This window comes from Centruroides vittatus, unplaced genomic scaffold (assembly GCF_030686945.1).
Source record: "Centruroides vittatus isolate TY-2023 unplaced genomic scaffold, ASM3068694v2 contig_877, whole genome shotgun sequence".
Taxonomy (NCBI): domain Eukaryota; kingdom Metazoa; phylum Arthropoda; class Arachnida; order Scorpiones; family Buthidae; genus Centruroides; species Centruroides vittatus.
This window is the reverse complement of record NW_027122569.1, coordinates 843,685-860,983: the sequence shown is the minus strand read 5'-3', so window position 1 is coordinate 860,983 and position 17,299 is coordinate 843,685. Positions and strand designations below refer to the sequence as shown.

At 34.8% G+C, this 17,299-nt stretch overlaps 2 protein-coding genes across 2 annotated transcripts in view; both read right to left on the bottom strand.

The window, feature by feature from the left end:
* Positions 1–17,299, bottom strand: part of LOC136983153 (dynein regulatory complex subunit 2-like) — a 400,360-nt gene that overhangs the window by 242,795 nt on the left and 140,266 nt on the right. The window lies entirely within an intron of this gene.
* LOC136983181 (uncharacterized) lies at positions 58–1,159 on the bottom strand. The gene is made up of 3 exons (XM_067279836.1): positions 920–1,159; positions 547–838; positions 58–441 (listed from the first exon to the last, which is right to left on the bottom strand). Exons 1-3 carry the CDS (start codon positions 1,014–1,016, stop codon positions 117–119), a joined length of 714 nt encoding a protein of 237 aa, XP_067135937.1. The 5' UTR covers positions 1,017–1,159; the 3' UTR covers positions 58–116.

Below are 17,299 nucleotides of genomic sequence, written 5' to 3'. Positions count from 1 at the left end.
TTTCTTAACTCAAAATAGTGTATCATTTATAATGACATAATCATAATAATTCCAAACTTTTTAAATATTTTTACATTTCACATTTATTATAAATAATTTTATAAACAAATTTCATCTCATTGCCATTCTACTTGGCCTACAGTATTAAAATATGTCTTGAATTCATCACGGATTGCTTTTGCCACTGTTGTTGATGGATTTAAATTACGACTGCTTTCCAAGGGTGTAAACTGTTGATGTTGCTCTCCAAAGTTGTCACTGGTAGCAACTGTGAGATAAGATTTTATTTTTCTTTCCCGTAACATGTTGTGAAGAACACAACATGTTAGGATGATTTTTGCAGCCTTATCCGGGGATAATAAAATCACTGTAGAGAAGACTCGCCAAACAGAAGTGAGGATGCCAAATGCATTTTCGACAACTCTCCTTGCTCTTGATAATCTAACAATAATTTCAATTTGAATTAAATTAAACAGTTTTCATTAGTTATACACTAATAATAATAATAAACTGTCTTAAATAATTAATATTAAATAGCTCTTTTACCTATAATTAAAGATGGATTTCTCAGCTGTCAACTGTTTCATTGGGTAAGGCCTCATTACTCGTGAAGACATACCAATTCCTTCATCCGTAACAAATACATATGGAATTGGCTGTCCTCCACTTTGAAGAGGACTATCTGGTGGAAAGTTTAACTTTCCATCATCAATGGCTTTCTTCAGATTTGATGCATTCCAAATCGAAGAATCACTTTGTCTCCCATTAGTGCCTGCATCCACATATGTAAATGAAAGATCTGCTCGCACTATTGCCATCATAACCACACTATAAAATCCTTATTTGGAAAAAATAGAGTTTTAGCAAACAGAATAACTGAGTACAACCTTAAATAATTGACTAATAACAAAAATACTACCTTTGTAATTATAATAAGCAGATCCAGATTGCTTAGGACATATGATTTGTACATGTTTTCCATCTATTGCACCAAGGCAATGAGGAAATTGCCACATTTCATCAAATTCCCTAGCAATATCTTCCCATTCACATACTGTAGATGGTACCTTAGAAAAATAAACAATTTTAAATTGATGTAGCCAATATAATAATAAAGTTAAAAATCAAAATAATATGAATTTCTTTAAGAGCATTTGAAATAAATTTTTTCTGCACAATTTTTTTTTAAATTAACATTATTGAGATATACCTTGTGTTGTATATTTGTCAAACATATCTTGATAGTAACATTAAATGTATTAAAACTGAATTAATACAAAAGTTAAATGCTATATTTGATATAAATCAAATCTGAATTTATGAAAGTTATTGTTAGATTTATTTGATTACATTTAATCAGTGGCGTGCCGTCATTGGAAGCGGTGGAAGCGCCGATTCCACCTTCCAATGACCTTTCCTTATAGTTTCTAATATATAAATTTTTATATTTTAACGTACTTTGAATTAATTAAAATTGATATTTTATTATAACCGCATTATGCATCTTATTACAAATTTCTATACTACATGTGAAAAAAACGATAAGATAGCTATTGTGTATTCGAATATCAGTGGCGGAATGGAAGCGCTTACAAGACAGCTTACACGGCGAGAATAACTGAATGGTGTAAAGCAGCCGGAGGGCATTGGCGCATGCGCTTTACAGAGCACCAACCTCAGCCGGTTTACTGGTGGAAGCTACACACGTGTAACGCTTCCAACGATTCTATCCCTTAGCCACTGGTAGGAGCTATCTGACTAAGTGAATGTTTAAGATTTAAGAAGTAAAGAATATTCAATGTTATTTTTATGTACGTTTTTTTGCAAAGTTATATTTAATTATAATTTTCTTTTAATTATACTGTAATTATATTGACAGATTTTCAGACAAAATCTTTAGAATTTTTATCACTTTTAGATGTTAATAATTTTAATTTTATGAAAAACAATTTTTCCAAGCGTGTTTTAATTCTTTAAATTAAGTAAATTTTATGGAAAATTTTTTGATTTAACTAAATTAAGTAGCGAATCGCAATATTTATATTCGTGTCCGGACTATATTGACAAGTAACTCTTAAACATAAAACATATTATAATTAAGGTCGATCCGAACAAACACGTACTAAAAGAATTATATGATTTAATATCATTAATTTTTATGGTACCATCTACCTGTGCGTCTGCTGAGCGCAGTTTTTCGACCACGAAGCGAATTCATACATTGGCCAGGAACACTCGGTCGGAGGAAAAATTGTCGTCGCTAGCGTTGCTTTCGATAGAAAAAGAGCTTTTAAATACGTTGATGGAGTCGACGACCAGTGACTTTTATGATAAAGTAATTAAAGACTCGCACAAGAAAACCCTCCCTTGTTCGTTCCACGCGCAAAACAACGTGTTTCAAGATGACAAAAAGAAGATTTCTCTGTAAAATAATTAACTCTTTGTGGTTACCGTTAAGACAATGGCAAGAAATATGTTTAGAAAAAGTGAATGTTTATGAATTTATGTAAATTTAAAACAGGATAAGTAAAAAGTTGCAATGGAGAATGTTGTTGCTAGAACGAATTTACAAATTGTCTGCAATAATTTAATTCATTAATTATACATTAATATAATTGTGAAGAATTTGATTTATAAATTGCAAACATTTCTGTGAAAATATCAATATACCGATTGACGAACAAGAAACAATCGACAATACAAATAATAAGAATGTAATATGACAATCGGGCGTTTTATTTGTTTGACTTCATTTAATGCGGACAGACGAAATTCGCGTCTCTCCGGATTAAATGGGGGCGAAACCCAAATCCTCCTAGCCTTGACCTCCTCGTGGTGCCCCCGGGATTATCTCCTTTCTGCCGCACTCCCGTGTGATCTGACCAGGACTTTTTTCAATAGAATCTAGGCACGGACTCGAGAGCGTCTACGGCCTGCCTGTCTGGACGGCTCGAGAGCGTCTACGGCCTGCCTGTCTGGACGGCTCGAGAGCGTCTACGGCCTGCCTGTCTGGACGGCTCGAGAGCGTCTACGGCCTGCCTGTCTGGACGGCTCGAGAGCGTCTACGGCCTGCCTGTCTGGACGGCTCGAGAGCGTCTACGGCCTGCCTGTCTGGACGGCTCGAGAGCGTCTACGGCCTGCCTGTCTGGACGGCTCGAGTGCGTCTACGGCCTGCCTGTCTGGACGGCTCGAGAGCGTCTACGGCCTGCCTGTCTGGACGGCTCGAGAGCGTCTACGGCCTGCCTGTCTGGACGGCTCGAGAGCGTCTACGGCCTGCCTGTCTGGACGGCTCGAGAGCGTCTACGGCCTGCCTGTCTGGACGGCTCGAGAGCGTCTACGGCCTGCCTGTCTGGACGGCTCGAGAGCGTCTACGGCCTGCCTGTCTGGACGGCTCGAGAGCGTCTACGGCCTGCCTGTCTGGACGGCTCGAGAGCGTCTACGGCCTGCCTGTCTGGACGGCTCGAGAGCGTCTACGGCCTGCCTGTCTGGACGGCTCGAGTGCGTCTACGGCCTGCCTGTCTGGACGGCTCGAGAGCGTCTACGGCCTGCCTGTCTGGACGGCTCGAGAGCGTCTACGGCCTGCCTGTCTGGACGGCTCGAGTGCGTCTACGGCCTGCCTGTCTGGACGGCTCGAGAGCGTCTACGGCCTGCCTGTCTGGACGGCTCGAGAGCGTCTACGGCCTGCCTGTCTGGACGGCTCGAGAGCGTCTACGGCCTGCCTGTCTGGACGGCTCGAGTGCGTCTACGGCCTGCCTGTCTGGACGGCTCGAGTGCGTCTACGGCCTGCCTGTCTGGACGGCTCGAGTGCGTCTACGGCCTGCCTGTCTGGACGGCTCGAGAGCGTCTACGGCCTGCCTGTCTGGACGGCTCGAGAGCGTCTACGGCCTGCCTGTCTGGACGGCTCGAGAGCGTCTACGGCCTGCCTGTCTGGACGGCTCGAGAGCGTCTACGGCCTGCCTGTCTGGACGGCTCGAGTGCGTCTACGGCCTGCCTGTCTGGACGGCTCGAGAGCGTCTACGGCCTGCCTGTCTGGACGGCTCGAGAGCGTCTACGGCCTGCCTGTCTGGACGGCTCGAGTGCATCTACGGCGGGTCTAAGTTTCCTTTAACTTTCTTTAACATTTCCTTCTTTTTCTTTCTCTTTTTCTTTCTTTAACATTTTCTTCTTCATCCTGGTCGGTGTCGGGCAGTGGGTCAGATTGGAATAATGCTAACAAGGCAGGGGGTACTCCTCCTCGTCGTGTCTCCACCTTCTCGTGGTGGGGAGGCTTGGTGATCTGTGCTGCAGTGTCTCGATGTAATTTCTCGTCAGTGTTGCGGCCGGATCCAACTAAGAGAGACACATGCCTGAACTTGGAAGACACAGTGCAGAGGTAGCGTTCTGCCTCAAATTTAAGTACGCCTTGTCAGAAAAGACATATGGCTGCTGACAACCACTCTTTTTATTACTGGAATTTTATTACTTCAGTGTTTATATTAACCGCAATAATTTATTTATTTCAAATACAATAAAAAATGTCGTTGGACAATAGATTTCACTTTGATTTCAATAAAAAGTAAAAATACCCTCTAAAAACAATTTATAAGTCAAAATATATGCATTGCAGCAGATGAGCTCATCGTTTTTCGGGCAAAAAGTAACGATAGCGTATGATTAAGATTATAGATTATAGTCGATCATATGTCATTTTTTAAGGAATAAAAGAGAGTTCCTAACTTAAAGTTTTGCTGTGAGACCGTCTACCAAAAATCTTTTGGATTACAGAGACGAATTATATACATAGTGACATACACCTTTACACCGGGGAAAGAATTTTGGAAATTTCCGTGGACCCTGGTCCTAAAACGAATTAGTTAAAAAACAAATGACGGACAATCTACTTAGTATTAAGTTTAACATATTTAGATTTTCACAGCTATGGTGAGAAACGTTTAAAATTTACAACAACCATGTCGCGTTCTTTGATATATACTAGTGAGCGACAAAAGAGGCATTTGACATTGACCGGTACTGGCACCCTCGGGATTTGGCACGCACGCACTGCACACCTACCCGACCGTCTCTGATTCCATCACTAGCCGCTCGTATCGAGCTATTTGACTAAGTGGATTGTTATCTATCTAACTATCTCCTTCTCAGCACTGTTTAAATCAATTAATAAATAAACACACCTCTTTTATATTCGCTGAGCTTATTGTTTTATTCCGAACGTTTTCAGCCTACTATAATAGGCCATCTTCAGGCTTTTCATTTTTTGTTCGAAATGGTAACATTCGAATTTATTTGAATTTGCATTTTAAGTTAACGGATTAACATACTCTCAAAACGCGTTGCAAACTAACCAAAAACTTAAAGTAAAAAATAAATAATAAAATACAAAATAACTGAATAATAACAAAAATAATAAAATACAATAACTGAATAATAACGATGAATTTTACATCTAGATTAATTAATTGTGAATACTAATTCCTATACAATCCAGCCCATATTTTTATGGATTATCAAATCCCATACTCTTTTCAATTTTGTACTTCCAAGCCGATGGTAATGTATTTGCATCTTTCGAGTTTAAGCATCTGTTCCTCATTTTACTTTTGTAAATTTCTATTTTTTCCATTTCCATTGCGATGGACGGTGAATGTCCTGTTTTAACTATCTTTGCCTCATTCCATTTGACTACCGCTCCATCCGCCTGCGCCATACTCGCCAAAATTGTGCTGTTTAGTCCCTTACTCACACTATATTTATGTTCCTTTACTCTTACTTTGAGGCTTTTTCTTGTCACTCCTATATATTCTTTATCAATTCCTAATTGTTGGTTCTCATATGGTATACTGTATACACCCGCTTTGATAATCCATAAAAATATGGGCTGGATTGTATAGGAATTAGTATTCACAATTAATTAATCTAGATGTAAAATTCATCGTTATTATTCAGTTATTGTATTTTATTATTTTTCTTATTATTCAGTTATTTTGTATTTTATTATTTATTTTTTACTTTAAGTTTTTGGTTAGTTTGCAACGTATGTTAATCCGTTAACTTAAAATGCAAATTCAAATAAATTCGAATGTTGCCATTTCGAACAAAAAATGAAAAGCCTGAAGATGGCCTATTATAGTAGGCTGAAAACGTTCGGAATAAAACAATAAGCTCAGCGAATATAAAACAGGTGTGTTTATTTATTAATTAAGTGGATTGTTTTAAAATTTAAAAAGTAAAGAATATTTTATGTTATTTTTATGTACGTTTCTTTACAAAGCTACATTTAATTATAATTTTCTTTAATAAAGTATATTAATACAATTGAACAATATATTGTACCAGGTATATATATATCCACCGCACATTTTATTTCACCGAGTAAGTTTTCATAATTTATTTTTAATTTTAGCTCTTATATCGTGGCAAGCGATTCGGAATGTAATTGTGATATTAAAAATACATTTAGAGAAGTCTACAGTTTTTACTGGCTTATCGAACAAATGAATACGAATGGAACCTAGACCAGGGACGGGCAACCTTTTTCTATGTAATAGCCGCATTTTAAGACTTTTGAACTGATGCGGGGCCGCATGCAACAGAAAGAGAAAAAAAATGTTGGTAAATCAGAATTATTTATTCATATATAATTATAAATTAGCATAGGTATACTTAATTTAGCTTCTGGAACTGATGTGAACGTAATATATTGGAAATATTTGGTTAAATATTGGTCACTGCTAGTTTTAAATTAGTTTCGATGTGTCTGTTAGCCGGTTTCTTGTTTTAATTTTCACTAAATTCATTGCGGGAAAAACTATTCACATAAAAAGTTGTAAAAATAACGTTTGAATTTTTGCTGCATACTTCCTTAAGCTGGGAAATTGATATATTTATTCACATTTTATGTATCACGGCCCGCAGGTTGCCCATCCCTGCCCTAGACCATCACTGACGCGTAATTAACTGATTGCTCCTGGAAGTCGGCTTCTTACAGAAACGCAGCTTCCCCGTCATCAAATGTCACGGCACGCCACTGCATTTAATAATATACAATTGAATAAAATAAATGCTTACATAAAAGAAAAAAATATATCAATTAAAAATGAATTAAATCATTCAAGCTTTCTTCTGAACAACACTTACCCTCAAATATTCACTTTTATAAGATTGATAAATGGCATCCAAAACTTCTGGGATAATGATTGATATTGTATTATGGGCCACTCTAAATTGGTATGCCAAACTACGAAACGTTTCTCCTAAATTATATATGAACCATTTTAATCGTAAGATTGCATAAAATATAAATTAAATACAAAATATATTCTTACTGGTAGCTAAATAACGAAGTGTCAACGAAAGACGTTCTCCGCGTGAAATAGAACCTCGAAGATGTGTATCTTCTTTAGCTATTACGGGGGTTATCTTCCTTAAAATACTTCGGAAAGTATTTGTATCCATACGGATATATCCCCTATAACCTTCGGCATCCGAAAGTCTTAATTCGTTCATCAGCTGGTGGAAGCACGATTGTTCAGCCCGTTTATTTTCATTTCGCCAAGTTTTAACCCAGCATGAGCGTTTTTTCTTATTTTTTTCTTCGTGTATTCTCGCGAGCTGTAACAAAATTATCGCCTTTTTTCTCTTATTCATTTCAGAAAAGGAACTGCTTGCCATTTTAATAATAAAAGTGGCTAAAATTCCGTAAATATTCTGAAGTAAAAAGTAAAATGTCGGTAAACTCACGAAAGTAGACAAAAACAAGCTACTGTAATTTTATTGGTTTATTATAGGGTCACGTGTTTCGAGTTGCAACTGCAACGAACAATGTGTGACCACGAGAAGACGCGCGCGACTCGCGCTTGTTGCGGTTGCGGTCGCGGTCGCCTGCGCGGCTGGAAGTCGCATAGTGTGACCACGGCTTAAGTGAATTGTTTAAGATTTAAAAAGTAAAGAGTATTCAATGTTATTTTTATGTACGTTTTTTTGCAAAGTTATATTTAATTATAATTTTCTTTTAATTATACTGTAATTATATTGACAGATTTTCAGACAAAATCTTTAGAATTTTTATCACTTTTAATTCTTAATAATTTTAATATTACGAAAGACAATTTTTCCAAGCGTGTTTTAATTCTATAAATTAAGTAAATTTTATGGAAAATTTTTTGATTTATCTAAATTACGTAGCGAATCGCAATATTTATATTCGTGTCCGGACTATATCGACAAGTAACTCTTGAACATAAAACGTATTATAATTAATGTCGATCCAAACAAAGACGTACTAAAAGAATATCATTAATTTTTATGGTACCGTCTACCGGTGCGTCTGCTGAGCGCAGCTTTTCGACCACGAAGCAAATTCATACATTGGCCAGGAACACTCGGTCGGAGGAAAAATTGTGGTCGCTAGCGTTGCTTTCGATAGATAAAGTGCTTTTAAATACGTTGATGGAGTCGACGACCGGCGACTTGTATGATAAAGTAATTAACGTCTTTGCGGAAAAATGGCCGAATAGAGTTAGTTTATAAAAAATTTAAAAAAACAAGTTTTTCTATCACTGTTCGTGTCAAATCAATTTGTATTATGTATGTATTATTTGTATTTTAGAACTAAAATACACAAATTGTTTATTTCTGTCATTTCTAGTATTTGTTTAAAACTTTTACGGAAATGTCATGTACCGGACGGGTCTGACCGGTCACGAAAAAGGCGAAAAAACGGTTAATTTAGAGAAAAATTTATTAGTTTAAAAAAACAGGTAAAAGTCGTTTGTAATCGGACACCCGTTGTTTATATAAAACTGCCAGGCAGAAACCATAAATCGCGGAAGGAAGTCGTCCTATGATCGGTGGAAGATCGAATTCGTCTTCGGTTTTGACTTTTCTCACTCTCCAGGTAAGAGTCTCGTTACGTTTAGTAACCAGGGACCGACCACTCGGGAAGCGTGATTGAGGGAGAACGACCAATCAAAATGAATAAAAGAAAGAACGGAGATTGATATAATCTCCGACAATCGAGGACACCTGGTGGACTCGGTTAACGTTCCGAATAACCAAAACGCCGTGTGTCAACGCGCAAAAAAAACAAAAAAAAAAAAAAATACAATTTCTCGTCTATTGTGCCAACTTGTAACCCGTGCCACTTCGGACTTAGACCGTGTCCCCGACGCCAACAGAGGAAGTCTCCCCGTGCCCTACAGACTTGTCAACCCACCGTCCCGGGGCCACCTTCGATCGACCATCGAAGAACCACATCGACGCCCAGGATGTCCGAACGGCTGATTGTCCTGAAGCAAACTATTTTGTACATAGTATATGTTTATTTTATGTTTCTTTTTTGTCGGTTTTTGTCAGATACGTCTCTTCCGCCATCACGCAAGTACGAATGGACCCTAGGCCATCACTGACGCGCAATTAACTGATTGCCCCTGGAAGTCGGCTTCTTACAGAAACACAGCTTCCCTATCACCAAATGTCACGCCACTGGAATCTTCGGAAGTGGTCCTAGAATTTTTAAAAAAAAAAAAAAAAAAAAAAAAAAATTAAATTTTTGTATAGAAGAAGATAATAATTATTATGTTGTAAAAAGAAACCGTCAAACGAGGGGAAAAAGGAAAAAGAAAATTGAATATTTTATGTCCATAAAAAGACATGTCTGTAGAAATTTCCAAGAAAATCGAACCACTCAGGTTAAAACAATACATGAATTTGAGTACTGAGATCGAACATCTTCGATAGGAATCAAATTCTCAGTCGGTGTTGACTCATTCTACGATCTGGGTTCCGATCTCGTTACAATTCGTAACGAGGAGGGGGACCAATTGGAGAGCGAGAGCGAGTCGGCATCCACCTACCGGAGTGTTCGATCTGGGACCCAAAAGAAACTTATAAAAACCGTCTGAAAAAAGGCTGTGACGTTCTTGGTTCATAGCGCTCCTCTCACGGAATTTTTGGTGCTCCTGTCCTTCCACACCGAAGGCGTCCGAGAATTCGTTTTCCCGTCCCTTCAAGAACCAACCCAGGTGCACCAGGTCATCGGAGGTTATCGCTGCCAGTTGTACTGTGCGTCCCGGAGTCATCGTTCTCCGCTTCACCTTCGTCGGAGGAACCTAAAAGACCATCGGGACATTTCGACTTTTTTATTTTTTGAAGAAGTTATTTCCCTTTGTTGGATTGGCATTACGCCTCTTGGTCAGCTTAGTTGTAAGGAATTTTTTTCATTATTAAACGGTTTGACGATGGGGAACCCCTCTCTGAGAGTTTTTCCTACTCCCACACGTTGGTCGTGACGGCACGACAATCCTGTCTTACGCAGTCGGTCGGCTAACTTTACACAATCACACGATGAATAATAATTGTCAAATTAATAAAAACAATATGAAAGTTTTACATTTAGAAAAAGACCCATACAAAAGGAAAGTTAAAGAGCATATAGAAATTAAAAAACACCCTAAACAGAACTTAATGAATATTTCAGAAGGCGTGTCAATTGATCCCCAAATTAAAAGAGGGAGCCTCCACGTGTTAAAAATTGTTTAAAAAGCACACACCGTTGTACGGAATGTTAGGAATGAATTGGATAACACTACTTGTCGGTATACTGTTACTCTGTTAAGACCAGATAAACATCTAATGTCGGTTACACTCTGTTTTACTCGTATTGGAAATGATACATATTTACTGGAAAATGTAACTTTTATAGAAAGGCTAAAATGAATAACTGTATACATTTTATAAAAATGTCTTTAAACCGCAAAAATTTATATATTTTTTTTATATTATAGTGAATAGTTATACACCTACGACACAAAAATATAGAAATATAATTTTAAGATGTCTCATTATATATGATATGTAAGTTTTATGTTATTGTCTTCTTTTTATACGTGATATTTAAATAATGTCGTAAACCTTACTACGATTTGTATCTTCTAACAGCACTGAAGAGGTGTTGGAAACATAAACCAACCCAAAATGCATTTGATTCAAGAATTTTACAAAATAAACCGTAAAATTTTTCTAACGAATTGCTGTAAGGTCGTCTACCAAGAATTATTTCTTTGGATTACAAGAACGACACACACAGAATAAGAAATTATTCAATTTGTAAGAGCCGCTAACATTTCGAATACGTTCAGTTGAAAGGTTAAGAGCAGTTTCAGAAGATTAAAACGTTGAAAAATTACGTTTAATCATAAAGTAAATTCATTCTAAAATAACACAATACAGCTCGACGTAAAATCGACATTTTGGATAACATTTCCTTTCCTTATTCTTGTATCATTCTGCCACCGAATGGATACAACCATTACACAATATATAGTTCCGGGTTCGTGCCTGACCGACGGTTTGCCACGTGCTATTTCACGTGTAGATCGCCAACGTGTCACTTTGCCGTAGACAAATGAACCAAACAAATATTTCAAGCAACAAATATTTATTTGAATTTTGCAATATGACATTTATAATCAAAATAATACAATATTTTATCGAAACGTTTCGTAATGGTTACAGTGAATTTCAATCGATTTATTTTCTTCGTGGGTCATTTCTAACGGACGAAATTATGTGCAACAAATTGCGATGGAAAATAAGCTTTTCTCTTCATTTCAATACTTTCTCGGCAAGTCCCTTTACGTTATTCCTTGCTTGAAAATTGATACATAATGAGACTGTAAGTGACAACGGTACTAATAATTGCCATTGTGAGATTATTATCGATGCAGAACATATTCCACGCAGAAAAATTAGGCAAATCTTGCAAAATTTCCATAGAAATCTGAAAGGCAAATTGCCGAATGGCTTGGTCATTTGTAGAAAGTGAGGCTTTGTAAATACACATCGCAAACTTCTTGGCCTCTCGGTTCATATTCGATGAAGAGAAACAAACGTTAGAAAACAATAAGAATTGAAATCCTGCACAACACAAGAAAGTTATTAGGTCCGTCATGTCCATAGAGGACTTCATTGTCTGTAAATAACCACCAATGCTAAATACGACATTTCCAACAATCGAAGTCGACCACAGAAATAAAACGAGGGCGTAAATACTTTCTATGTCATTTACCATGGCCGATATCCGCATATACTTAAAAGATGCTTCGTTAATTTGTTTCGGAGTGCGCTTATCGGCAAGATTTTTGCAAATTAACACGAATGAATACTCAAACTCCTTGCAAATGGAACAGAAATAAAGTAACAAGAGTTGAAACTGAATAGGGATGACAAAGTTGCCGTAGAAACATGAAAGAAATGTAATGATATCTGCTCTATAATCATCGAAGTTTGTATTAAATATCTCATTAATACCATTTAATTTGAATCTTTTTCTGGAAATATGAAGATAAACTACGACATTTAAGACGATACTATTGAACCAAGTTAAACAGACTTTAATCAGCATTGATCTGGACTTGATGCAAGTCTGGCTGCTTATGCCAGAAACTTCGTACAAATCATTTAATTTCTCCATAATATTTTTCTTATTCAGATGAAAATGATAAAGAGAAAATATATTTACAAAGTGAAAGAAAACAAAATATAGAAGTATGATCCAATTAACTAGCGAAAAAGACAAATTTGTAATTATTATAATATTTTCGTACGTGATGAAGACTGTAAATATTTTGGCTGCTATCAACATGAAAATAATGTGCGGAGTGAATCTTTTTTCAAATTTCAAACCGAGGAATTTCATGGACAGGGCCAATGGCTTCCATCGGTTTCTATAAGTGGACAGTTGAATTTTTTTTTCGTCTGTAAACTTCTCGATTTTGTCCAGGCGAATTGAAGAATTCATATTGTTCACTGCCAAGTTTCGTAATCTAAAAAGAAAAATTTTTGAAAAAATTTAAAGTATAAGCATTGAATTGTAAAAGCCTCACTGTCCTTAAATTCTAATATTATTGTTAATTGTCTACTTGGACTTTACTTATTAACAGGACTTTATTTTTTAAACAATAGTATAAAGTCCTATTAATAAGTAAAGTCCAAGTAGACAATTAACAATAATATGAGCATTCAAATTCGTGAATAAACAAGCGATGCGACAACCTAGAAAACAGTTCTTGAACCATCGAATATTTTGTATCTGAAAAAAATATTAATTATTAATTAACATATATTAGTTTGTTTGCATATGCATGGAAGTAACTCAATAATTACACGCATGTAATTTTAAGACTTCTTACCATAATAATAATGATATTACTTCAACATTATCATCAGTTGTGTACGCGTTTATTCGTCAATGCTCAAAGTTGTTAACTTCTTCAGGAAAAATGTTGGTTGAGAATGAAATAAGCATGCACCATTTTTTTATTTTGCTATGGTGACGTTTCTTTGACCATTTTGGAAGTATTTATTTAACATTACAAAATTCTTCGTAATAAAACAATGTGCCTATAAGTATCGTGTGGTACCATAAAAACGCGTTTTCATCGGTATCATAATACCAATGACAACGCATTGTTTTGCTCAAAGTTTCAATTATTCTTAGAGTATTTTCCTTAATGCTCCGTTACTCATTTTTTGTAATTAGTTATTCATAAATTAGAAATAATTAATGAGTAACTCAATCTTTATCTTTCATTCATTTATTTTTATTACTATTTTGTTTTTTCACCCTGAAGGCATTTTTAAGAAAGGACCCGTTTATCATTATATCCGTCGTTTGTTCTGTCAGGTGTACAATGGCTAGTGGGGTGGCGAGGGACCGGGAACAGCCCTTCCGCAAAAATATTCCTGTAATTGCTCCGATCCCTGGTTCCCAAGAGCGATTGACTGACGCATTACCCGCCTTCGTAAGAATATTAAGAAATGCCCTTTGCAAAGTGTGCAGAAATATTAAGATTAATATTAATTTCACTAAAGAGTTTGTGTAACTTAAATTATATTTAGTTCTATATCAAAATTGTTATTTTATTCTTAAAGATAACTTATATACAGCAACGCATTTATAATACGTTGTAACTTACCGAATTGTTTCATAGAAATTTACTCTGGTAGACTCGTAACGAGCTGTACCTTTACCAATATGTATAGATGTAGGATAAGCGACAGTTTCCGAAATTAAATTGTATGCCTTGAAAAATTTAATCATCATAAAGTAAACATAAATGCTAAAGTAAATAGACAAGACAATATAATTCTTAATAAATCGATTTTTACGGCGGAGTACAAAATTATAACTTTTCAACATTGAAAACAGATTGTAAATGAGTAGGAGGTCCATTGGAAAATTCTAAGGAAAGCTTTTAGAATTTTTTAATTTTTATATTCCATCAAATATACTTTTACCACGTTGTAAGCGAGTGCCGCAAATATTAAATCACATGGAAAATTTTCAGTCAAAGAAAGATTCGTGAACAAGAATGAATCTATCGTACGAAAAACTAAATTTAAGGAATTACAGTCAGAGGTTTATTTTCTTAATGTTTAATATTCTTTAAACTCTTTCTTAATTATATTTAAATAAATACTCGGTAATATAACTTTAAATGTATAGAAATTAATTAAAATGATAATATCATTTTAAATAAGTTGATATTAAATAAATGAATGTAATCGTATTATATATAAATTTTTTAATATATTTAAAACTAATCTAATTGTACGTACTATAATATATAACTAATACAGATAGTGTTACAAGTTTATTATGTTCTTAGTTAGCTTAATTGAATAAGTTGCTTTTAAAATAAATTACCTTATCGTTGTAAAATTTATTCTTTTATTTAAAGTTTCATTTCAATTCATTTACAATATAAATTTTAAAATTATATTTTTATAGATTTCACATTGATAATTTGATAAAATGGATGAAATAATTGAATATAATCGTGGTATAATATCAAAAACAGGAAGACAAGACGACATTTGGTATATCGGTGAACATTCTGTACGGTCAGTAAAAAGATTTATGTATGAAATCTTTTCGTTATTTTGTTATTAAATATATAATAATACTAATCCTAATTTTTATATATATATATAAAATTACAGAATGCCATGCTAATAAATTTTAAAGCATTTCGACTTATTGACTGTTGGCTTACGAACAATTCTTAATTAAACAAACAACAGATATTTTCAAAATGAATACATTGTACAGGTATTTAATAAATAAGTAAGAGATGTAATTTAAATAATAATTATATTGAAATATTTGCGTATTTTACATTGACTTATTGATAAAATAAAATTAATTTAATTAAAATTTGTGATCAGAAAATTAATTTAATTCAGATTTGTGATCGGTATGTCTCATATTTGTAATTAAAAAATTAATTTTGTGATCAAAGCTTCCCAAACCACTACTTCTTACACCATATTTCAGTGTTATAATTGAGTGAAAAATGGATGAAGACGGTTTGATAAGTATAAAAGAAGGCAATGTTGGATCTAGAAAGAAACCTTAAACTGTTGGAGTACAGGCAAAGAATAAAAATACAAAAATACAGTGCTCCTTTGGGATGAGATTTGAGTAGCTAGTGGAGCAACTACCTGTAGGGCACCCTCTGTCAGCTGCCAAATTAGAACACGGTGAATCACTATTAAAGCCTTTGTATGGCAAATAATGAGAAAATGATGCAAGTTTTTCACGGTATAAACAACTGTTACGAAACGGAACAAGCTTGTAGCAGACGACCCGGAAAAAGAAGAAAATAATGGGAACCTGTGTGATTGTTTGGCAGAAGACATTTATTGTTCATCCCTATTGTATAAAATACCATGTGTTTTAAATAAGTCAAAGTAGCAGCCAGTATAGCAAAATGAAAAAGAATATAGTGGCGTACCAAACGAAAACGTATCCTACCAGAGTTCATGCAAGAGAGAGAGAGGAAAAAAAAACATATCCACCCTGTCCGAGCAAAAAGAAACGTCCGTATTTTTTGTCAATTAATTAAATACAAACTATATTCCTATCAAAAACTGCATTCAAGTACTGATGTTAGATACAAAATGAAAATTAATAATAAATTTTTACAGGTGTCAGGTGTAAAATATATTCACTAACACTTTTCTTCATTTTTCCAACAATTGTTTACAGCGAACTTGTTTGCTTTAGCATGGCACCTCCGTTTAATATAAAATATATAAACTATATAAAACTATATATATATATATATATATAAGGGAATAAAACTATATAAATATATATAGTTTTATTCCTGTAAAAACTATATAAAATATAGTTTTACAAGATGTATATATAAAACTATATATATGTGAAGGGAATAAAAGTTTTATATTTCAAAATTGATGAAAGAGAAATAAAACAGACAATTTTTGAAGAAATTATTTCAAAAGCAAAAACAATCATTGAATTACTAAAAAAGGTTTCAGAGTGTATTTTAAAATTAAAGTTTTGTATATTCTGCCCACAATATATTGGGCCACGTCAATCAGCACCGGCGACTCATTCTGCGTTTTCAAAACCCTCGCAGTAAGCAAAAAGCAACAAGTGTAAAAATAAATAAATAAATCAATGTCTGAATTATTTTAGCCAACGAATATTTATTTTAATTCTGTAATATGACATTTACGAGTATAATCAAAATAATACAATATTTTCTGCAGAACATTTAAAATGGTTGCAGTGAATTTCAATTGATTTCTTTTCATCGTGGATCATTTTTAAAGTTCTATATTATATTTATATGCGATAAAATTTTAAAGGAAAGAAGATTTTTGCTTTATTTTAATATTTTCTCAGCAACTTTATAGACAAAAAGGGGGAAATTAGGGACGATATATCCATGTACATTAGTAATGCGAATTTAATGTGGTTATTCTTTTCTTGAGAATTGATACATTATGAGACCGTATGTGACAATGGCACTAAAAATTGTCATTGTGAGATTATTATCGATGTAAAACATATTCCAGGCAGAAAAATTAGGCAAATCTTGCAAAATTTCTACAGAAAACCGAAAGGCAAATTGCTGAACGGTTTTATCGTCGACAGAAAGTGACGACTTGTAAAGAGTCGTTGCGAACTTCTTGGCCTCTCTGTTTGTATTCGACGAAGAGAAACAAATATCAGAAAACAACGAAAATTGTAGACCAGTTAAACAGAAGAATAGTATGATGTTCGACCAGCTACAAGACTTAAGTCTCTCAAAATTATCACCAAGATCAAATATGATATTTCCAACGATCAAAGTCGACCATAGAAATAACACCGGAGAGAAAATAGTTTCTATATCATTTACCAAGCCCGTAATTTGCATATATCTAAATGATGCATCTTTGATTTCTTTCAAATTGCAATTATTAACGAGTTTTTCACGAACTAACA